This window comes from Aquila chrysaetos (assembly GCF_900496995.4).
Source record: "Aquila chrysaetos chrysaetos chromosome W unlocalized genomic scaffold, bAquChr1.4 W_unloc_2, whole genome shotgun sequence".
NCBI lineage: Eukaryota > Metazoa > Chordata > Aves > Accipitriformes > Accipitridae > Aquila > Aquila chrysaetos.
In genome coordinates, this window is record NW_024470322.1 from 1,646,720 (window position 1) to 1,669,858 (window position 23,139).

The 23,139-nt window shown below is 42.2% G+C and overlaps 1 protein-coding gene across 3 annotated transcripts in view; it reads right to left on the reverse strand.

Moving 5' to 3' along the window:
- Nucleotides 1-23,139, reverse strand: part of LOC121232951 (lens epithelium-derived growth factor-like) — a 106,205-nt gene that overhangs the window by 13,908 nt on the left and 69,158 nt on the right. For 2 of the 3 annotated variants that reach the window (XM_041121505.1, XM_041121506.1), the window contains exons 8-15: nucleotides 17,521-17,614; nucleotides 15,533-15,608; nucleotides 13,408-13,633; nucleotides 12,616-12,734; nucleotides 7,795-7,850; nucleotides 1,790-1,860; nucleotides 767-868; nucleotides 335-554 (exon numbers count right to left, since the gene is read on the reverse strand). In XM_041121505.1, the coding sequence (XP_040977439.1) occupies nucleotides 335-554; nucleotides 767-868; nucleotides 1,790-1,860; nucleotides 7,795-7,850; nucleotides 12,616-12,734; nucleotides 13,408-13,633; nucleotides 15,533-15,608; nucleotides 17,521-17,614 (964 nt within the window). The remainder of the gene's footprint in view (nucleotides 1-334; nucleotides 555-766; nucleotides 869-1,789; nucleotides 1,861-7,794; nucleotides 7,851-12,615; nucleotides 12,735-13,407; nucleotides 13,634-15,532; nucleotides 15,609-17,520; nucleotides 17,615-23,139) is intronic. The other variant, XM_041121507.1, reaches the window with a different exon arrangement.

A 23,139-nucleotide genomic window follows, 5' to 3' on the forward strand; every position in this document is an offset into this window, starting at 1 on the left:
ATATAAACAAGAAACTAAAAATGAACTGGGAGCCTAACTGAAAGAACTATTTTATTTAAAACACCACATAAAGTATTAACTATGGAAGCTCATTCAGCTATTATACTCCTAGAAGTATGCCAATTGAATTCACTTCAGTATTAATCCTCTTCCTTCCCTACTCCCATGATGCAACTTGGAAGATAACTGCAGTATAATTAGTTACTAAATAAATCCTATGGCACTATAAAGTTCATTAAAAATATAGCACAAACATAGCTGGTAACATTTCAGCCTCTGTGCTACTATAGTGAAGTCACCTGGGGAGAGTGGGATGAAGTACACCAACACCTACCTGTTAGTTCTTTTTCCTTTTCTATTTTTTTGGTTGGACCTTTCTTCCAATGTTCCTTGGGTTTTTTGGTTTCCTCGTGCTGCTTCTGCTCAGCAAGTGATTTATTTAGTACCTGTGAGAGAACAGAATCTCCTTCTCCAACTAGAAACATGGTCTTGAACTTGTTATAGAGCATTGTAGATTTTTCCATGATAACTTGGCTAACTTTGAACTTCCGTATCTGAAAATGAAAAGGTAAAACAGTCAACTCCACTTATATATATACACATATCTACTTAATCTCAGTAAGTGCTATATGAAATTCTTAACTCGTTGTATGTTACGTTTAGACTTGAAGTGAAACACACTCCAAAGTAGTAAATAAATTTGATGTTAATTAAAAAAAATATGTTTCCCTTTTGAAGTTACTTTAAATGAAGTTGCAAAACTCACCTTCTTTAGAGTCAAAATCATCTCTGTGTGTTTTTGAGCTTGCTGCATTGTGACCTGAAGGGAAGCAAGCTCATCAAGAGCCTCAATACACCTGTTCACATCCTGTATATAAACAAAAGTTTGATTTGAAGACTTTGTGTAAATACTAACACTCTTTGGTAGCCACATTAAGAGGGGAAAAATATAAAACTGAAGGCAACGTTGAGTTTTAGTTCCTGTTCTTGGGGGAAAGTAGCAAAAAAGTCAGACTGCTTAGATCTCTCTCTAAAGAGGTGAGATCTTCACTCATCAAATTATATACAAAGATGCTCAAGTTGTAGAAACCACCTGGGTACTTGGCAGAGAAAAAGAAGGATTCGGGACTACTCTCAGCAGAATATGGTAGTTGCCACATTTACTCAGTGATAAATACAATAATGAAAGCATCTTTGCTCTAGCTCTACAACCAATTTTATAAAATCTAATCCAGGCAAGAATAAGATTATATCTCTGTGAGCTTTTATTTCAAGTATTTTTACATTTGAAGTGAATTTACTATCTGGAGTTCAGCTGACAAAAATATTTAAACTGAACCATTTTTCTGAGGTGGAAATTTTTAAATTTCATATGAATTACTTTGAAGTCAGAAAATTTTTATAGACTTAAGAGTTAGCTGTACTAGAAACAAATGTTTTACTTTTTCGCATGACAGCACAAACTCGTAGACTGAGTTGAAACTGCTCACTACTTCTCATGCTGCTAAATGCAGAAGCCACTGCAGCATTTGTTGTGAAAGACTTCTTCACTTAAACTAGTAGTTTCTCATTACACAAATAGCCTTCATGAAGTGCTGTCAGAGGCCAAATCCCTTTCAACACTTTTCACATGATGGCACTCTGAGAAGACCAGGTGAGTAATCAAGAAAGAAGGTCCCCAAACCAGGTCTTGCAAATTAAGGAGATTAAATCATACTTCAAACCAGGCATTCAAAAAATATTTCCTACCTGAATTGTATGCATACATCAATGAACAAAATATACTTACTAGATTATCAATTTTCAGTGAGTTTTTAATTTCTGCATGTATCCTTTGAAGCCTAGAATCCACTGATGTTTCTAAAGATCAGAAATAGCAGACATGAATATTTAATAATCTCATGAGATGTTTTTGTAGAAACATTTCTACAAAACCAGAACTTGAGATACAGAAGGCAAAAAACTATGAGTAGGCAACTCATAATAAGTTTTCCTCAGGTGCATTAAGGTAGCAAATTGTCCTAGTTTCAGCTGGGATAGAGTTAACTGTCTTCCTAGTAGCTGGTACGGTGCTATGTTTTGAGTTCAGTATGAGAAGAATGTTGATAACACTGATGTTTTCAGTTGCTGCTAGTAGTGTTTAGACTAATGTCAAGGATTTTTCAGCTTCTCATGCCCAGCCAGCGAGAAAGCTGGAGGGGCACAAGAAGTTGGCACAGGACACAGCCAGGGCACCTGACCCAAACTGGCCAACAGGGTATTCCATACCATATGACGTCCCATCTAGTATAGGAACTGGGAAGTGGGGGCGGGGAATCGCCGCTCGGGGGACTAGCTGGGTGCCGGTCGGCGGGTGGTGAGCAATTGCACTGCGCATCATTTGTACATTCCAATCCTTTCATTATTGCTGTTGTCATTTTATTAGTGTTATCATTATCATTATCCGTTTCTTCTTTTCTGTTCTATTAAACTGTTCTTATCTCAACCCGTGGGTTTTGCTTCTTTTTCCCGATTTTCTCCCCCATCCCACTGGGTGGGGGGGGAGTGAGTGAGCGGCTGCGTGGTGCTTAGTTGCTGGCTGGGGTTAAACCACGACACAAATAATGTAGGGGTTTTTTTTAACTGGACACACAACAACAAAATGGAGTTACAACTGAACATTTTTCTGCTGTTGCTTTCTAGAAGTTAACCCAGATTAAAAGAAAGTTTCAATAAATAGTAAGAGCTCGGAAACTGTAGAAGCTTTATGATGAGAGGATACCTGAATATTGATGCTTTGGATTTCAGAGACCTGGACACAGTCATAGTCCAAATCCATCCAAATAAAGTAGTTCACAATGCATGTGCCCTAACAAGTGGTAAAGACAAATGAATAATTTGTTCTCTAACTCATAGGTGCTAAAGGTCTGTATTGGGTTTATGTGGCAAGGTTTTGGCAGCAGGGGGCTTCAGGGGTAACCTCTGTGAAAAGAGAGCAGGGGCTGCGCCTGTGCTGGACAGAGCCGATTCCAGCTGGCTCTGCAGTGGACCCACTGCTGGCCAAAGATGAGCTAATCAGTGAAGCTGGTGGTGCCTCTGTGAAAATGTATTTTTAAAAGGGTAAAAAACACTGCGCAGCAGTGTGTGAGAGAGAGGAGTGAGGGGAAAAAAAAAAAAGAAAAAAAACCCAACAGTATGAGAAACAATCCTGCAAACACCAAGGTCAGTGAAGAAGGATGGTATGGCAGGTTGACCTTGGCTAGCAGCCAGGTGCCCACCAAGCCACTCTGCCACTCCCCCTCAACAGGACAGGGGAAGAAAATATGATGAAAAACTTGTCGGTTGAGATAAGGACAGTGTCATGGTTTAACCCCAGCCAGCAACTAAGCACCACACAGCCGCTCACTCACTCCCCCCCCCACCCAGTGGGATGGGGGAGAAAATCGGGAAAAAGAAGCAAAACCCGCGGGTTGAGATAAGAACGGTTTAATAGAACAGAAAAGAAGAAACTAATAATGATAATGATAACACTAATAAAATGACAACAGCAATAATAAGATTGGAATGTACAAATGATGCACAGTGCAATTGCTCACTGTTGTGGAACATTTTTAGCTAACGGTCACAAGAGCATTCCAGATGCCTTTAGAAGGCCTTGAACAGAATAAACAGAAGACAAAAATAAGAAAGATACCAATTAGAAAAACACAGGTGCACATTCCACGATAAAGAGAACTTGGCACAAACAACCTCAATTCGGCAGTTTATCTTGACCAATTAGACTGAGACAAGTCTCGTATGTTTTAGTTAGTATAACCAATTATGTTTTATGTTTATGCGTGTGTACAGTGTTGATATAACCAATCATTAAGTGTAACTAGACGCGTGAACAGTGCGTGAATAATGTGTGCAACCAATAGTAAAATAGCTAAACGCATGTATGGATGTAACTAATGTATAAAATGATGTCTGATGCTCTAGTAAAGTGGACTTCACCTGATCACATTGGTCTGTGTGTGTTGTCCTGTGCCTCCGCAGCTCACCACCCGCCGACCGACAGCCAGCTAGTCCCCCGAGCGGCGATTCCCCGCCCCCACTTCCCAGTTCCTATACTAGATGGGACGTCACATGGTATGGAATACCCTGTTGGCCACTTTGGGTCAGCTGCCCTGGCTGTGTCCTGTGCCAACTTCTTGTGCCCCTCCAGCTTTCTCGCTGGCTGGGCATGAGAAGCTGAAAAATCCTTGACATTAGTCTAAACACTACTTAGCAACAACTGAAAACATCAGTGTTATCAACATTCTTCACATACTGAACTCAAAACATAGCACCGTACCAGCTACTAGGAAGACAGTTAACTCTATCCCAGCTGAAACTAGGACAGACAGGGAGATCACTCAGCAATTATCATCACGGGCAAAACAGACTTGACTTGGGGAAAATTAACTTAATGTATTGCCAATCAAATCAGAATAGGATAATGAGAAATAAGAACAAATCTAAAAAAAACTTCTCCCCACCCCTCCCTTCTTCCCAGGCTCAACTTCACTCCCGATTTCTCTACCTCCTCCCCCAAGTGGCACAGGGGAATGGGGGTTGTGGTCAGTTCATAATGCTTTGTCTCTGCCGCTCCTTCCTCCACACGCTGTTCCTCTGCTCCAGCGTGGGGTCCCTCCCATAGGAGACAATCCTTCACGACCTTCTCCAACATGAATCCTTCCCACAGGCTGCAGTTCTTCAAGAACTGCTCCAGCATGGGTCCTTTCCATGGGGTGCAGTCCTTCAGGAATGGACTGTTCCAGCGTGGGTCCCCCGTGGGGCCAAAGGTCCTGCCAGAAAACCTGCTCCAGCATGGGTCCTTCCCACGGGCCACAGTTCCTGCTAGGAGCCTGCTCCAGCATGGGCTCTCCATGGGGTCACAGCTTCCTTCAGGGCACATCCACCTGCTCTGGCAGCATGGGGTCCTCCATGGGCTGCAGGGGGACAAATTGCCTCACCATGGTCTTCACCACGGGCTGCAGGGGAATCTCTGCTCTGGCACCTGGATCACCTCCTCCCCCTCCTTCTTCACTGTCCTTGGTATCTGCAGAGTTGTTTCTCTTAGATTTTTCTCACAGCTCTGTGCAGCATTTTTTACCCTTTCTTAAATATGTTTTTACAGAGGTGACACCAACATTGCTGATTGGCTCAGCTTTGGCCAGTGGCAGGTCTATCTTGGAGCCAGCTGGAACTGGCTCTGTCTGATATGGGGGCAGCTCCTGATGTCTTCTCACAGAATCCACCCCTGCAGCAGCCGCCTGCCTCTCCCCCCCCCCCCCCCCGCTACCAAAACCTTGACACATATACCAAGTACAGAGGGGAAAGAGGTGCTTCAGGTGCCAGAGCAGAGATTCCCCTGCAGCCTATGGAGAGCCCACGCTGGAGCAGACTCCTGACAGGAACTGCAGCCTGTGGGAAGGACCCATGCTGGAGCAGGGAAAAGTGTGAGGAAGAAGGAGCAGCACAGATGAACTGTTATCAACTGACCACAACCCCTCTTTTCCCATTCCTGCTGTGCTGCTAGGGGCAGGGGGATAGAAGAGTTGGGATTGAAGGAGTGAAGTTGAGCCTGGGAAGAAGGGGGGGTGGGGGGAAGATGTTTTAGTTTTTGTCTTTGATTTTCACCATCCTACTCTATTTTTAACTGGCAATAACTTAAATTAATTTTCCCAAACTCAAGTATGTTTTTCCCCCTGATGGTGACTGGTAAGTGATCTCCCTGTCTTTATCTGGATCCATGGGCTTTTCCATCTTATTTTCTCCCCCAACCTGTTGAAGAGGGAGAGTGAGAGAGCAGCTGGTTGGGGGTCTGGCAGTCAGCCAAGGTCAATGCATCAAAACATTTATTTGGATTTTCTTCGGTATACAAGTGGTATACATACTAAGTAATATTACAGGAAAACTGCTTATTTTGTTTGTCCCATCTGTCTTGGACACCTTTATATAAAAATCTCTCCTTCTGCCAACACTGGAATTGGTTCCAGTTTAAACCACTGGATTTCTACTATATAACAAAAGATAGATGGAACCTGAAGGCAGTGGTTTGAACTGACCTTAAGACATATCTAAGAAGGGTAGGGACACGAAGAAGGGAATGACTTCTTATTGTAAAGGTTGGTTTGGAAGTCTGGTCTGGTGGACAAGAACTCAGTAACTATCCCAAATCTAAGCCCCTTCCCTGGAAAAGGATACCATCTGACTATTTGCAAGGGGTCCCCTCTGATTAGTCTGCTGTGATGGAACAGACAATTAGTTGTGAAGATAAAGAACTGAAGTGATTCAGTTCAAAGAAATAGAACTTTTGATTTCATATGCTGGTGAATGGAGAACATGTAAAAGGTTTAAAAACTAGGATGACAATAAGATGAGAATACTAAAGACCAGTTCTAACACACTGCTGAAGGAAAGAATTTAGAAGACCTAAAACAAGAATACACTGCTTCAGAGATCTGAAGGAAGTAATCGCAGATCAAACATCTTTGACTGAGATCACAAAACCCCCTTAGCAGTAAGTTGTATTGGGTCTGCGTGGCAAGGTTTTGGTAGCGGGGGGGGGCTACAGGGGTGGCTTCTGTGAGAAGCTGCTAGAAGCTTCCCCTATGTCCGACAGAGCCAATGCCAGACGGCTCCAAGACAGACCCACCGCTGGCCAAGGCCGAGCCAATCAGTGACAGTGGTAGCGCCTCTGTAAAAACATATTTAAGAAGGGAAAAAAAAGTTGCTGGGGCACAGAAACTGCAGCTGGAGAGAGGAGTGAGAACATGTAAGAGAAACAATCCTGCGGACACCAAGGTCAGTGAAGAAGGAGGGGGAGGAGGTGATCCAGGCGCCAGAGCAGAGATTCCCCTGAAGCCCGTGGTGAAGACCGTGGTGAGGCAGGCTGTCCCCCTGCAGCCCAGGGAGGTCCACAGTGGAGCAGATATCCACCTGCAGCCCGTGGAGGACCTCACGTCGGAGCAGGTGGATGCCTGAAGGAGGCTGTGACCCCGTGGGAAGCCCGCGCTGGAGCAGGCTCCTGGCAGGACCTGTGGACCCGTAGAGAGAGGAGCCCACGTTGGAGCAGGTTTTCTGGCAGGACTTGTGACCCCGCGGGGGACCCATGCTGGAGCAGTGTGCTCCTGAAGGACTGCACGCCGTGGAAAGGACCCACGCTGGAGCAGTTCGTGAAGAACTGCAGCCCGTGGTAAGGACCCACGTTGGAGAAGTTCGTGGAGGACTGTCTCCCGTGGGAGGGACCCCACGCTGGAGCAGGGGAAGAGTGTGATGAGTCCTACCCCTGAAGAGGATGGAGCGGCAGAAACGACGTGTGATGAACTGACCGTAACCCCCATTCCCCGTCCCCCTGTGCCGCTGGGGGAGGTAGGTAGAGAATTTGGGAGTGAAGCTGTGCCTGGGAAGAAGGTAGGGGTGGGGGGAAGGTGTTTTAAGATTTGGTTTTATTTCTCATTACCCTACTCTGGCTTGATTGGTAATAAATGAAACTAATTTCCCCAAGTCGAATCTGTTTTGCCCGTGACGGTAATTGGTTGAGTGATCTCTCCCTGTCCTTATCTCGACCCACGAGCCTTTTGTTATATTTTCTCTCCCCTGCCCAGTTGAGGAGGGGGAGTGATAGAGCGGCTGCATGGTGCTTAGTTGCTGGCTGGGGTTAAACCACAACATAAGTCTAGACATGTATTTCTTTTAAAAAAATTAAGATAGTAAAAAATATTGTGTTTATATATTCTGTGTATGTATATATATATATAAAGAATATTTAATAGTCTTTAAACTAACCTCTCTTCTTCTCCATCCTCTTAACTTCCAATTTCTTACCTCCTTCTTTATTTTGCCTGTCAAAACATGAAAGCATTTTTACAATGCTGTCTTCTAAAGTCTTGAGTCTTTTTTTTATTTTTATTTTTAAATGAGATGTTTTGAGATATTCAAACTGTGTGTAAAAATACAGAAGTCAAACTCTGGTTTCTTCAAAGACCAAAATAAATTAAATTTATTTATTTATTTTAAGATACTGCAGATAAGGAATCCTCCAGATTAGCAGACTGTTTCCCCTAGAAGCAGCAAATGAAAGTATTATTAAAATGTAAAAATTAAGACAAAGCTGCAGTGTATGAAACAGATTGATGGAGAGAGAATATTGTAAGAGGACCCAAATTTAAAAGTAACATTCAAGTTTACCTCAGGGAATTATGGGAAAAAGATCGATTATATGACAAATAAAATGACTCCCATAGCAACTCTACTAAAAAAAGTACAGAAATAAGTAAGCTATAAGTATACCACAATCTTTAAAGAAAACTCCCAAAATATTTTTATTCACACAAAAAAAACCCCAAACAAACCCTATTTATCAAGTCTTCAGTCTTGTTTTATCATAGAATTTAAAAGCCTTATTCTAATTGGTATATTCCACCATTCTGTGAGTTTTTCCAAATGTCATAAAAATAAGCATCCATTAAATAAAAATCCTGCATGTATATCAGTTTCCATACTCGCTTCACATTTTATTCAGATACTGAATCAGACTTCCAAAAGCTTAAGATTATTATATAATTCTGCAGAATTTTGTAAAAGAGGGGGGAAAATTCTAAGATCAACCCTTAGCTGAACTCTTTTCTTGAAGTGCTAGTTTGTTTTCTTCAAGTACTCCTGTTGTCAGTGCTCACAGACTGTTTTTGCCCAGCAGTATTCGTTGGGGGAAGCTATACTGTCAGCAGTGTTGTCCTTGGTTTTAGAAGCATGAGAGAGTCTGAGAGACTTGTGGTGTCCAGCACTCCTTTTGGCTGCCTGGAAGCTAAAACTTTGTATATAAATCTGTGGGACATGTTGACTATTGCAGTAGGGTAAACTTAAGTTATGTTTTAACTCTTCTTTTAGATGAACAGGAATTTGATTTTGCTCAGAGGTAGTCTTGGAATTACTGGTTTCTGTTTGGACAGCTTTAAAAAATGTCATTTGGGAGTTTTTTTCAGCTAAATAATGATAATTACAAATGCGTTTTTTGCCTGGATGAGTGGCATACTAAAGGAGTACCTTTTATAACCAAGAGATCAGTGCAGGTTCCAAACCCAAGTTATGCAACACAGCACTGTGCTTAAATCAATGAGTTGTTCAAAATGCAATATGACATTAATGTAGTGTGGCATCTGAGTTAATTGAAATTGTAAATGAAGCGGTTGGACAGTGGAACGTATTTGGCCAATCACTTGAAAACAAATGGCCACTTTTAATAATTGTCTCTCTTAAGGCACATTTTTCATGACCTGTTCCACTTCCTTGTTTCTACAGAACCTGACAACACTTGGATTTTTTTAGTGGCAAGAGACAAACTGAGTCAGATTGCCCTTTTTATTTCCTGTCAAAAGCATAAGGCTATTTGGGTGCAGACGTGACACACCAGTGGTCATTACTGGTCGGAAGAAACTGAAGACGAACACCTCACATACTTGCGCAAGGTGTCTTGACCAGGTTGTCTCAAACAAGCAACTATAGGCAAATTAATTCATATATTTCTTTAAATATTCCAGCACAATATTGTGTTTTTGTTCTTTAAAACTTACAAGTATATCTTCCAAGAACTGAGCCAGTGGTAGTGTTACGTTCTGCCAATATACGTTTCCCTCTATTCAAGAGAGTGTGAGTGTGTGTGTGTGTGTGTATTTGCATTGGCTTGAACTCTAAGTTCCAGTTAGCATTGTTTGACTCATCTAAATGAAGAAATCAAACCTGTTTACATAAACCCTTGTATGGCTACTTAAGAGCAATTTATTTGGATTAGCCATTATCAAACAATGTGTGCATAACACAAACCTATCTTGCTTAAACCAATGTTAGTTTACAGTTTTTGCAGTAAAAGTCCACTTCTAAGCTTACCACTCTGACTAAACTGGTACACCTTTCATGCTGAGAAATGCATATGCTGCACATGTTAAAACTCGAACAATCTGCAAACTATATTTCTGTCACATGAAACTTGCTTACAATTTCATACGCAGTGTTAAACTGCTTAAAGAAGAGACCATTAAGCAGAGTAAACATGAGCAAAACGTGAATTTACAAAACACTCGTAAGCACTGAGTATTGAGTCTGAGCAAATGGTTTGTAAATGTCTCTTCAGTTCTGTATTTTAAATATCGCTATAACTTTACTCCATTTGTTAACTAGAGATAAGGTGCTTTCATATCTTTTTGAATATGTACTTGAACAATCTGATTCCATAGCTCGTCTTGCTTTGAGCCAGAGGTTGAAGTTAGATGACCTCCTGAGGTCCCTTTCAACCTGAATTATTCTATGATTCTGTGCATTCTAGAAAATAATGTATTCCAAGTGATTGTGCTTAAGAACTACTTTCAGTTGTGTTGATAGGCATATACGCTGTTTCCTTAAGTTATCTTTTTAAAGTTTGGGATGTGTCGAATTATTCATTGGTACTAAGAAAAGCTGTAGGTAATGCATGTTAAATCAGCAAAAGTCAAGGTCTTTTCTGCAACACTGTTCAACAAGCTGCTTTGTTTCTTTTTACCAACTGAGAGGATGAATAGCTGAGGACGTTGGCACAAATTTGGCAGTAGACTGAGGAGCAACACAGTTGTACCTGCACAGACTCACATTCTTTAAGCAAGGCTGTGTCTTATGTACGAAGCACTGAATTGAGTTTGCCTAACAAATATTAATGAGGTAGCTACCTAGACCAGAAAAATGGAAAATAATGATTTAAAAAAATGAAACAAAAAATTCAATTTATATCCATTATGCTGACAGAGGAAGTTGCAAGAAAGCAAAAAGAAAAATAAACCTTTTCACATTTTATCATTAGGTTTTGTGCTTAATAATTAGGCATCAGGTATAATCTAAACTATGCACAGTCACTAAGATAAGCTACTGCTCCTTACTTTTACTGAAGTGGAGCTCTGTATAGTTCCCTAGATGCATAAAATATGAAATCTATTTAAAAGTAAAGAAGACTCGGCTCTCGTGAAGACCCCACCTGGAGTACTGTGTTCAGCTCTGGGGCCCCCAGCATAAGAAAGACATGGACCTGCTCAAGCGGGTCCAGAGGAAGGCCACGAAGATGATCAGGGGGCTGGAGCACCTCCCCTATGAAGACAGGCTGAGAGAGTTGGGGTTGTTTAGCCTAGAGAAGAAAAGGCTCCGGGGAGACCTTATAGTGGCCTTCCAGTACTTAAAGGGGGCCTACAGGAAAGATGGGGAGGGACTCTTTATCAGGGAGTGTAGTGATAGGACGAGGGGTAACAGTTTTAGACTGAAAGAGGGTAGATTTAGATTAGATATTGGGAAGAAGTTCTTTACTGTGAGGGTGGTGAGGCACTGGAACAGGTTGCCCAGAGAGGTTGTGGATGCCCCATCCCTGGCAGTGTTCAAGGCCAGGTTGGATGGAGCTTTGAGCAACCTGGTCTAGTGGAAGGTGTCCCTGCCCATGGCAGGGGGGGTTGGAACTAGATGATCTTTAAGGTCCCTTCCAACCCAAACCATTCTATCATAACCAAAACAACACATGACAATTTATTGCAGAAATCAAAAAGCATGTCAGATTTACATAATAATATATTAAGAATTGCAGAAATGATAAAAACAATTTAGTGTCTTTGGGACATTGGAAAAGTTTAGGTTTGCCCCAAGGAAGAAGTGTGTTTAGGTTTCTAGAGAAAGAATAACTGACAAGAGGCGAAATCGCTTGGGGGGGGGGGGGGGGGAAATAAATCTAGATTCTTGTTAAAGGATAGAGAAAGGTTATAATTGTATTGTTATAGATGAAGGGGACCATTTCCTTCTCCTAATTCCCAGAAATTTTACCTTGTTCTTCCCCTTCTTCCTCCTTCCCAAGAACTGTGTGGATGGGAACATCTCAATCTCATGGTGGTGGCTTCTTCACCCACTTGTGGAATAGGTCTTGAGAATGGGTCAGATCGATTTCTTCCTGCTGTCCCAACCCCCTAAGTTTCTGGCAGGATCTTCTCTCCATGCTAATGCTTGGTTCATTTGTGATAATTTATCTTCTGACTGCAAACTGCTTGATATTACTCAATTGGCTTTGCAGAGCCAGAGTAGCATAAATCATAACTTCTTCCTTGTTCTGTCTGATAGTATAGCCTCCAGCTGCCAGACAGAGAAGGAAGTGTTTTCCAGGGAACCCTATGTATTCCACAACCTGAGCAGCTTAATGGCTATAGAATTTTGATATAAATCTCAATCTCATGTATTCAAGACTTGCTTAAAATGTAATACATGGCCCTGCCAGAACAAGAGAGTTAGCTCTCTCTTCAGGTATTCTCAGGATACTTCTAAACAGAACCCACCAACTCTGTCCTACTGTTAGGAAATCTAAGTCACTGAAAGACTGACATCACTTAATTTCTGGATTCAATTTTTCCCATCCTCCCACAATGCTACATATTGATTTACAAGAGCTTTTTTATTCTCCACTTAAAAAATTAAATAATGCTTGGGGAAAAAAAAAGGCAGAGGGAGGACACGGAACAGTGCAAACCAATTGGGAATTTTGTCAGGTTTTGTGCCTCCTCTTAGTTTCAAAGTACTACCACAATGTACAGACACTATGTATTAAAACATACTCACAGCTCAGATTCCATTTGCTCCTCTTGCTTACACTTTCTTTCTGTCAGCTCTCTCTCATGTTGGCCTTGTAACATGTTTCTTCTATGAGCTCCTTGAAAGTTTCTCCCTCCTTTTTTCTTCTGTTTTTATTTAGGGTTTTAGGGTGAGAAGAGAGAAGGAGTCTTTAGATTACTGAACGTCAAAAACATTAATAGTTAAACCTGCCTGCTCTAGATGTCTACACATTATTGCTCTAGTCCATGAAACACCCTGATGAGAGTTAGCATTCCTCTGTAACTAAATCCAAATCTTTTATATGCAGATGAGAAGCTGAGTTTTATTAGTGCTTTCTCTCAGATATGGAGAAGAATATCCCAAACACCAAGAAACCCAAAGCCATTCCCAAATGATCAGCTAGAGACAGCTTCCTATCTTTCAAAAATATATTTCACAGACCCCACAGATTCTCAACGCTCAGGACAAAAAAATATATGCATTCAAGTAAGCATATTAAAACAAACAAACAAACAAACAAACTTTTGCTACAATAAATCACTTGCATTTAAATCCATCTTTTAAAAAAATAAAGTATTAGAAAATTTTTTTCTTTGTAAATATCTAAAAGTTATTGAAAGGATTATTTGACAGAAAGGAATTCTGCAACTTCTCATTTCCAAGACATGCATCTATGTTAGCCAGACACAAGGCTCCAACACTTAATAGACAAAATTGAAGACCTAGTATTAGCTTTAAGAAATATTTTCAGTGAACTACTGTTCTTTACAATAAGTAAGTCAATAAAGAGCAATATACCTTATCACCTTCATGTTCTCCTTCATCCTCTTCAGAATCAGATGCTGATGCAGAACCCACTTGGGAAGTATTTCTCCTTTTTGGTTCGGTCTCCCTCTTTGCTTCTCTTCTATCAAATTCCTTCCTCAATTTGTCTTCTTCCTTCTGACTCTCCTCATCTTTTTCCCCTTGTTTTTTGGGCTTTTCTTCCAGTCCTTTTTTCTTTGTCTTCTCCTCTTCATGAACACTAAAACACAGTAAATTATTTAAGCTTCATATTCATTATCTATACCCAGTTTAAAAGAGAACCTAACTCTCAATTCAAGAAGATGTACTTCTTAGTTTTTACTATCAAATACTCCACCTGCACAAAGTTGGATCACTCTTAGATCTTTCATTTCATAGGATCATAGGATAATTCAGGTTGGAAGGGGCCTCTGGAAGTCTCTTGTCCAACCCCTTGCTGGGGGTGGTTCAGACCAGGTTACTCAGGGCTTTCTCCAGTCTGGTCTTGAAAACCTCCAAGGATGGAGACTGGACAACCTCTCTGGGCAACCTGCCCCACTGCTTGACTGTCCTCAGGGTGAAAAAGTATTTCCCTATATCCAGTCTGATCCTTTCTCGTTTCAATTTATGCCCGTTGCCTCTCATCCTCCCACCATGCACCGTCGTGATGAGCCTGGCTCCTTCTTCTTGATGAACTCCTTGTAGGTATTGGAAGGCTGTTATTAGATCTCCCCCAAAGCCTTCTCTTTTCCAGGCTGAACAAGCCCAGTTCCCTCAGACCCTCCTCATAGGATGTGTTCCAGCCCTCTGACCAGCTTGGTGGCCCTCTGCTGAACTCGCTCCAGTTAGTCAGCATCTTTCTTGTATTGGGGGACCCAGAATTCTAGATGTGGTCTAACAAGTGCTGAATAGAGGGGGATAATCACTTCTCTAATCTACTGCTGTGGTGGGTTGACCTTGGCTGGCCACCAGATACCCACCAAGCCACTCTGTCACTCCCCCTCCTCAGCAGGACAGGGGGAGAAAATAAGATGAAAAACTGGTGAATCGAGATAAAGGCGGTTCAATGAAAGAAAGCAAAGGCCGCAGCCAGAAACAAAGAAGAAAAAAAAAAAAAAAAAAAGATTTATTCTCTACTTCCCATCAGCAGGCCATGTCCAGCCACTTCCTGGGAAGTAGGGCCTCAGTACGCATAGCGATTGCTTCGGAAGACAAACGCCTTAATAACGAATGCCCCTCCTCCTCCTCCTTTCTCTTAGCTTTTATTGCTGAGCATGACGTCATATGGTATGGAATATCCCTCTGGTCAATTTGGGTCAGCTGTCCTGGCTATGTCCCCTCCCAATCTCTTGCCTACCCTCCAGCCTTTGGGGGGGGGAGGGGTGGTGGTGGTGAGACAGCCTTGATGCTGTGGGAGCACTGCTCAGCAGTAGCCAAAACATTGGTGTGCTATCATCAACACCGTTCTAGCTACAAATACAAAGCACAGCACTATGAGGGCTGCTATGGGGAAAGTTAACTCCATCCCAGCCAGACCCAATACAACTGCCTACACTCCTGTTCATACAGCCCAGGATACTGTTGGCCTCCCTTGCTGCCAGGGCACACTGTTGGCTCATGGTCAGCTTTCTGTCTACCAGGATCCCCAGGTCCTTTTCAGAAGAGCTGCTGCTCCACAGTCAGTCCCCAGCCTGTACCATTGCCAGGGGTTCTTCCTTCCCAGGGGCAGGACTTTGCATCTGTGCTGGTTGAATTTCATGAGGTTCCTGTCAGCTTGTTCCTCCAACCTGTCTAGTTATCTCTGGATGGCAGCTCTGCCCTCAAGTGTATTGACTGCCCCCCCCCCCCCCCCCCCCATTTGCTGTCATCTGCAAACTTGAAGAGATAGACCCCTCCAGTATTCCACTTGTTACCAGCGTCCAGGTAGAAAACAACCTATTAACCCCTGTCTTCTGAGCCCAATCATCCAACCACTTTTTTACCCATCTGGTTGTCCACCCATCCTGACTGCAACATTTAACTTATACTGAGTACTACAAGGAAAATGCTGGGCAGGAACTCAGTAAGTCATGACAGCTCATCAAATGCAACCACTTGGTTTACAATAAAGACAGGCATTTTGTATAAAAAGCCAACTCACATGTTGGTCTCCGAAGGACAAGGTGGTTTCACCAATTTGGGTCTCCCTCTTGGTTTTGGAACCTTTACTTCAGTAGCTAATTATACAAAAAGAACAGGTTAGTCTACAGCCACCACCCGTTCCTTATCTAAAAGGGTTGTTTCTCATGTCAACACATAGAAGCAACACTTGAGTCAAACTTAGTAGAGTAAATACTCTATTTAAAAAAATTCAAACGTCGGAACTGTGTATCAAAGTTTAATCGAGATCCCTCTGAAAAATTAAAATCTCAACCAACACTTTGGTACTTTAAGATAGCAGTCTAAGAGGTTTAAACCATCTATTCCTGTGCCTTTTCCACCCAGTGCACTCAGAATGGTCCTGCCTCATGTTACGCAGCTAATAAAAAAAAAGAAGCCTGAAACAAGAGAATAATAAGTGGAATAATAAGACAATAATAAGTGGGGGGGAAAGACTTAAGTAATTTAGTGTGCAAATCTAAACTCAGCCTATTTATTAGTAGTAGTCTTAAGAGCTTCATGGAGCTTCCATCCCTTTCCCTGAGAGTAAATCAGTGTCAAGAAACTCTACCACCACACTGAGGTATACAGCACAGTTCTACATTTTCTCAATTTCACCATGTTTCAGTGTTAAAGCGAGCTAAATAGTTTATCCGCCTTGTCGACGTTTATACCCTTCAAATTCTGTAAAATGAAAATACTTAGTATGCTGCCATTATGGATTGAAATTTACGGAACATGCTTATCTGCTATCCCCAGTGAACAGTCTGTTAGGAATAAAACTAACAGCCCAGTGTTTGAAGTGCTGCTGATGTTAGTGTGGAGCACTGCTAAGCAAGAGATGCAAGCATCATATTAATGCAAGAGAATGCTGCACAGTACATCATCTAGTAACACATTTCCCATAGGGTGCCAAAGCATCTCTTGTAAAGGTCCTTCCCTGCTCTTACAGACAATAGCTTGTATAAACACAATTCATTTGAAAGATCAATATAATCCCACACACATTAAAATATTTAAAATGTTCATTTAATAAATATAATGAAAGTGGGTGAAGTACTAAGGTAATACTTCATTTCCTCACATCTAGTCTTAAATAGTTTGCCTTGAGAGCTAACTATGGTTGCGTTTTCTAAAAGTTATTTTCATAATGCCACCAGATACAGGTGAGTATAAAGTATTAAATTATCTGTTTCCCAGACTAAATGCTCATATAGCATATATTTAAGTGCTCCAATAACTTTCCCCATGTTAGCAGTAAACAAATTTAAAACGTTTCCTTCAAGAATACTTGCAAACTTGCCATAAGAATTACAATTAAGTCATTGCTACTTTCACAAACAAGTACTGCAGAACTATTAGCAAAATCTTTAAAATTACATGCTGCTTCTAATAGCTATATTTTCTTCTCAGTTGTTTATTGGTCTACAGAGATTTCCTTTAAACGTCTTTTCAGCAAAATCTCTCCAGCTCTTCACTTGTTTTTACTGTCCTCTGAGCTCTACCTATAGACAGTCTCCTTCCCCCCATTTTTTTTAAACTTGTTTTATGGATATTCTAACACAACTTAAGTACCAATGTTATACACCTTTGAATAATATAAACCTTTGTGAAGCCACAGTGAAACAGAGGTCTTATTGCATAGTCTGTAAGTTAGCAGAATCCTATGGAGGCTTTCCTAAAGGTGATACTTGCAAGGGGATACAATGATCCTTATTTCAGAGGACCCAGCATAACCATAAACATTTTAAGGCCCTTTATGTGCTAAATTGCTAAATACCTCAGGTTGCCATGTAGGATAGTTTAGATGTGTATATATGTATATATATATTTTTATATATACATATAAAAATAAAAATTGGAAGTTTACATATTAGGAAATATTCTGTAATACTCTGGAGATCTGGGGGCAATAAATCCTCCAACCATCTCTATTAAGTTATTTTGTATGGGGAAAAATAAACAAAATTCCTTTTTGTTTAAAGTTACCTGCTGGTCTTCCCCTTTTAGGGCTTATTTTTGGAGTCACAGCCACTGCAGCTGCTACCACTGCAGCTTCCACAGCTTCAGCTTGTTTTTCAGCCTAATTTAAAGAAAGCAATTCACAAATTAAAACCATAGACCCTCTCCCCGTAAAGCAGCTATTTCTTACTTGCTTCCTAAAATATTGCATAAAATATATTTCTAAACCGCTAAAAAATAAACAAACTAGTTTAGTAGAGTAAGGATGCATAAAAAACCCAATAGGTTCTGGATAAAAATTCATAAATATTTGGGACAAAGCACTCTGTTTATAAGGGGGAAAGTAAACCTTAAATGATTGTTGCAATGGTCACTACAAACAACCTGGAGCAATATGCTGCAATCATTCAGGTTTTATAACTCAGTGGAAGAAACCCCACTGCTAAAATCCAGAAGAAGGATGTGAAAAGTTTTCTAGCAAACCAATACATTAGTGCTGGTTGGAGTGAAAGGAAGCTACAAGCTTGAATGTGCACGCTGCTGATGGCATGGTCCTGCAGTCAACACAAACTTCCTTTTCTTTTTCCAGCACAAAAAGAATATTGAATTCCATCTTCTACACCTCCAAGGGCATTGAGTTTGGTACTGGTACCAGTGTCAGAACTACAGTAAAAAACTGTTTGGCTTATTATTCAGGAACGCCTGAATGGAATACAAATCAGATCCTGAATAACTGCAGTTCACAGCTTGGCATGTTGACTTGAGCTCAATTGGTGGGGGGGGGGGGGGTGTGGGGGGATGACAGTCCTCTCAAGGAGAGAAGCTGGCATCACTAACTGCTTCAGTCTTCCAAACTTCATCTACTGCTGAATGTGCATCGACACACTGAGGTTCTAGTCTTATTCCAGGTCAATGAATTTTAAAATAAGACTTATGTCTGAAATTCTTTATATGCCTATTAATGTTGCTTTATTATTTTTCTAGAGCATCAGGTGAAGGGAGAGAGCTTGAAAATCCAAAGGAATCTCTTTGAAAAGAAATGATGCCACTGGAGTCTTTTTTTTTTTTTAATACAAAATAGAAGTTATTAAGTTTTGCATTTGAAATCTACAGACCAAAAGTTTTAAAAATTTTATAAGCATATGAGTTTGTGTGGCGCGGTTTTTTTTGGTAGCGGGGGAGGGGGCCGCAGGGGCAGCTCCTGTGAGAAGCTGCTAGAAGCTCCCCTGGCTCCAAGTCGGACCCGCCTCTAGCCCAGGCTGACCCAATCAGTGACGGTGGTAGCGCCTCTGGGATAACATATTTAAGAAGGGGAACCCCCAGTGAGTAGGGGGATTGGAGTGTGAGAGGAGTACCTCTGCAGATACCGAGGTCAGTGAAGAAGGAGGGGGAGGAGGGGCGCCTGAGGAGGTTGATGCCCCTGCAGCCCATGGAGGTGAACGGTGGAGCAGATGCCCACTTGCAGGCAGTGGAGAAGCTCACGCTGGAGCAGTCAGATGCCCCGAAGATGGCTGTGACTTCATGGGAAAGCTCGTGCTGAAGCAGTTTGTGACTGAAGATTGGCCCGCGGAAAGGACCCCCGCCAGGGAAGTTTGGGAAGAACTGCAGCCCGCGGAAAGGACTCGCGTTGGAGAAGTTCGTGAAGGACTGTCTCCCGTGGGAGGGACCCCACGGTGGAGCAGGGGACGAGTGAGGAGTCCTTCCCCCTGAGGAGGAAGGAGAGGCAGAGACAATGTGTGGCGAGCTGACCCCAACCCCCATCCCCTGTTCCCCTGCGCCGCCGGGGGGAGGAGGTAGAGAGAACCGGGAGTGGAGTTGAGGCGGGAAGGAGGGAGGGGTGGGGGGAAGGTGTTCTAAGGTTTGGTTTTACTTCCTAATATCTTTGTTCTGATTTGATTTGTAGCAAATTAAATTGATTTTGTTTCTTCCCCAAGTTGAGCCTGTCTTTTGCCCGTGACCATAAGTGGGGAGTGATCCCTCCCAGTCCTTATCTCGACCCACGAGCCTGCCTTTATATTTTCTCCTCATCCCACCGTGGCCAGGGGCGGGAGGAGTGAGCGAGCGGCTGCGTAGTGCTTTGTTACCGGCTGGGTTTAAACCACGACAGACAGCTGACCTGAACTGACCAAAAAGTTATTCCATACCATATAATGACATGTTCAGCAATAAAAGGTGGCGGGGAAGGGGAGGTATTCTTTCCAAAGTAGCTGTTGCTTGGGAACTGGCTGGGCATTGGTCTGCTGGTGGTGAGTGATTGCTCTTGCATCACTTTTTTTTTTTTTTTTTTTTTTACTTTCTCCCACTGCCCCTTATTAAACTATCTTTATCTCAACCCACAAGTTTTCTCACTTGGGCCCTTCCAATTGTCTCCCCCATCTCTTGGGGAGCAGGGGGGGAAGTGAGCGAGCAACTGGGTAGGGGCTTACCTGCCAGCCGGGGTCAACCCCCCCTTTGTGGCCCTGTACGAAACAATTTCTCTTTCAGGTCACTCGACAGAGAGGGCTCAGCATCTGACTGTAACCTGGAATACGCTTTGTCCAGAAACTCACAATGCCTAGGAAATCTGGTGTTTCTTTTGTGTTATCTGGCGGGGCTTTTTTTTTTTTGATCACATCCATTGGGATATGTCCTGGTTTCAGCTGGGATAGAGTTAATTGTCTTCCTAGTAGTTGGTACAGTGCTATGTTTTTGGGTTTGGTTTGAGAAGAATGTTGGTAACACTGATGTTTTCAGTTGTTGCTAAGTAGTGTTTAGTCTAAAGTCAAGGATTTTTCAGCTTCTCATGCCCAGCCAGCGAGAAGGCTGGAAGGGCACAAGAAGTTGGGAGGGGACACAGCCAGGGCAGCTAATCCAAAGTGGCCAATGGGGTATTCCATACCATATGATGTCACATCTAGTATAGGAACTGGGGGGAATGGGGGTGGGGGGATCGCTGCTCGGGGTCTAACTGGGTGTCGGTCAGTGAGCAATTGCACTGCGCATCATTTTTATATTCCAATCCTTTTATCCTTACTATTGTCATTTTATTTGTGTTATCATTATCATTATTAGTTTCTTCTTTTTATTTTCTATTAAACCGTTCTTATCTCAAGCCACAAGTTTTAACTTTTTTTTTTTCCTGATTTTCTCCCCCATCCCGCTGGGTGGGGGGGGAGTGAGTGAGCGGCTGCGTGGTGCTTAGTTGCTGGCTGGCGTTAAACCACGACAGTCTATTTTGGCGCCCAACGTGGGGCATGAAGGGTTGAGATAACAAGCTCTGGTCAGGTTTGTCGTTAAAACAAATTTGATAGAAGCATTCATTATATTGGTCTAATAGTCGCTGGTCACTATGTTGATTTATGTGTTCTTAGAATTTTTGCTATCATTTTTAAAGTTCTGTTATGTATCACCTTGCTTGCTGTATGTAGTCCCTGTGCTGCTGCTTATCATCTGTGGGAGGTGGATTAAGGTTTTCACTTTGATGTATTGTGTTACACTGGTTTATGGTATGATAAAGTTATTGGTTGTGGGATTAATCTGGCATTTGCACTCAGCATTGTCATCACCTCTGTACTTCAGGAGCCATCTGTGGGAAACTATTAATAATTACACCTTTTACCTTTCCTCCTCGGAGAGCCAATCTATGGGTGGGGTACCTTTCTTCCCTTTTCCTTCAGTCCAGTTACAATAGTGTTTGAGAATTTTGAAAAATTTGAATACCCTTGGGATGTTGAGACCAGCATGGTCCTAGCCCTACTGGTAGGAATTAGCATGCTCCTGAATGTGGTTCAGGTCTTGTTTAAGGTTAAACAACTATTCAAGAAGCTCACCCAGAGATCTGCCCTGAGGCTAGATAATTATGAGTGGCAGGGTGTGTGGGGTAGTATGGGCAAGTACCTAGAACAGTGGGCACCTCCAATGTTTTGGAAATTCACCTCTGAACAAGTGCAGAATCCAGAAGAACTAGTAAAATATTTGGAAAAGGTATGCTGTCACCCTGGCAAATCCAGAGAGATACAAATCACTGCAATGTGCTGGCACCTGGCCCATGCCTATTGAGCCCTGTTCAAAACCACTTACTGCCCTCAAGGGGATTTGATTTTAGGTGAGAATAGCCAGAATTAAACTGTATGATATTAGTTGCTATATAACCCTGCTACTGTATGTTATCATTACTATAATTGTTATATGCTATAGCCATAGTACTACAGTAAGAATCCCTTAGATCAAACAAGAATTATCTGTGATAAAACTGAGCGAAGTGCGGTAGTGATGGAACCAGAACTGACTCCAGCATGCAACAATCCAACGGTGCACACCATCCTCCTGCTGCGTCCAATGTCACCTTGTCACACTGCACTGAAGCCCGATCCTGCTCTGCCGACTGATAAGACTTTGCACCATCCTTCCTGCCCAGAAAGACTGGTATGACAGACGGAGCCCAGAGTCGGGAACTAAATGAACTCAACGAACATTTTATGAATATGACCCATAAACTAAAGGAATGATGTCTCTGTGTGTATGTATACATATATATATAACTTTCTCTATATATCTCAAAGAACAGAAAAGGTCGTGATGATTGACTAGGATTTGACTGAAGGTATGGGAACTGAGCATGACGTCAATGGTATAGAATAAGGGGTGGATACTGTCCTGGTTTCAGCTGGGATAGAGTTAATTGTCTTCCTAGTAGCTGGTACAGTGCTATGTTTTGAGTTAGGTATGAGAAGAATGTTGATAACACACTGATGCTTTCAGTTGTTGCTAAGTAATGTTTAGTCTAAAGTCAAGGATTTTTCAGCTTCTGATGCCCAGCCAGCGAGAAAGCTGGAGGGGCACAAGAAGTTGGGAGGGGACACAGCCAGAGCAGCTGACCCAAAGTGGCCAATGGGGTATTCCATACCATGTGATGTCATGTCTAGTATATAAACTGGGGGGAGTGGGGTTAGGGGGATTGCCGCTCGGGGACTAACTGGGCATTGATGGTGGGTGGTGAGCAATTGCGTTGTGCATCACTTGCATATTCCAATCCTTTTATTATTACTGTTGTCATTTTATTAGTGTTATCATTATTAGTTTCTTCTTTTCTGTTCAATTAAACCGTTCTTATCTCAACCCACGAGTTTCACTTCTTTTCTCGATTCTCTCCCCCATCCCACTGGGTGTGCGGGGGAGTGAGTGAGTGGCTGCATGGTGCTTGGTTGCTGGCTGGGATTAAACCATGACATGGGGTTAACCAACAACAACTCCATTCTGACTCTATGGTCCATGCTGGTTATATTTCATTTCCATTTTATGTTTTTTGGACAGAATTATCTTACTTTAGCCATGGATATCCAAGCCCTCCAAGCCCAGCTGCAACTGGCTGGACAACTAACATCTCAGCGCCTTGAGGGGCTAGCTAAAGCTGCTATCCGATTAGAAATGGCTCACCTCCAATTGCACTGAATAGAAAGAAAGACCTGGGAAGTCATGAAAAATGTATCTAAGACTATTTCTACTGGTGTTCAGAATGACTCTTTGGACACTACCTGCCAAAGTATGCAACTGGCCAGTTTACTAATAATGAACAAGTATGGTTAATCTGCAAAGGAAAACATTGGGATAGCAGAGCCCATATGTTGCATCTTCCTAGTACCTCAACAGAAGTACTTAGCTGTGAGC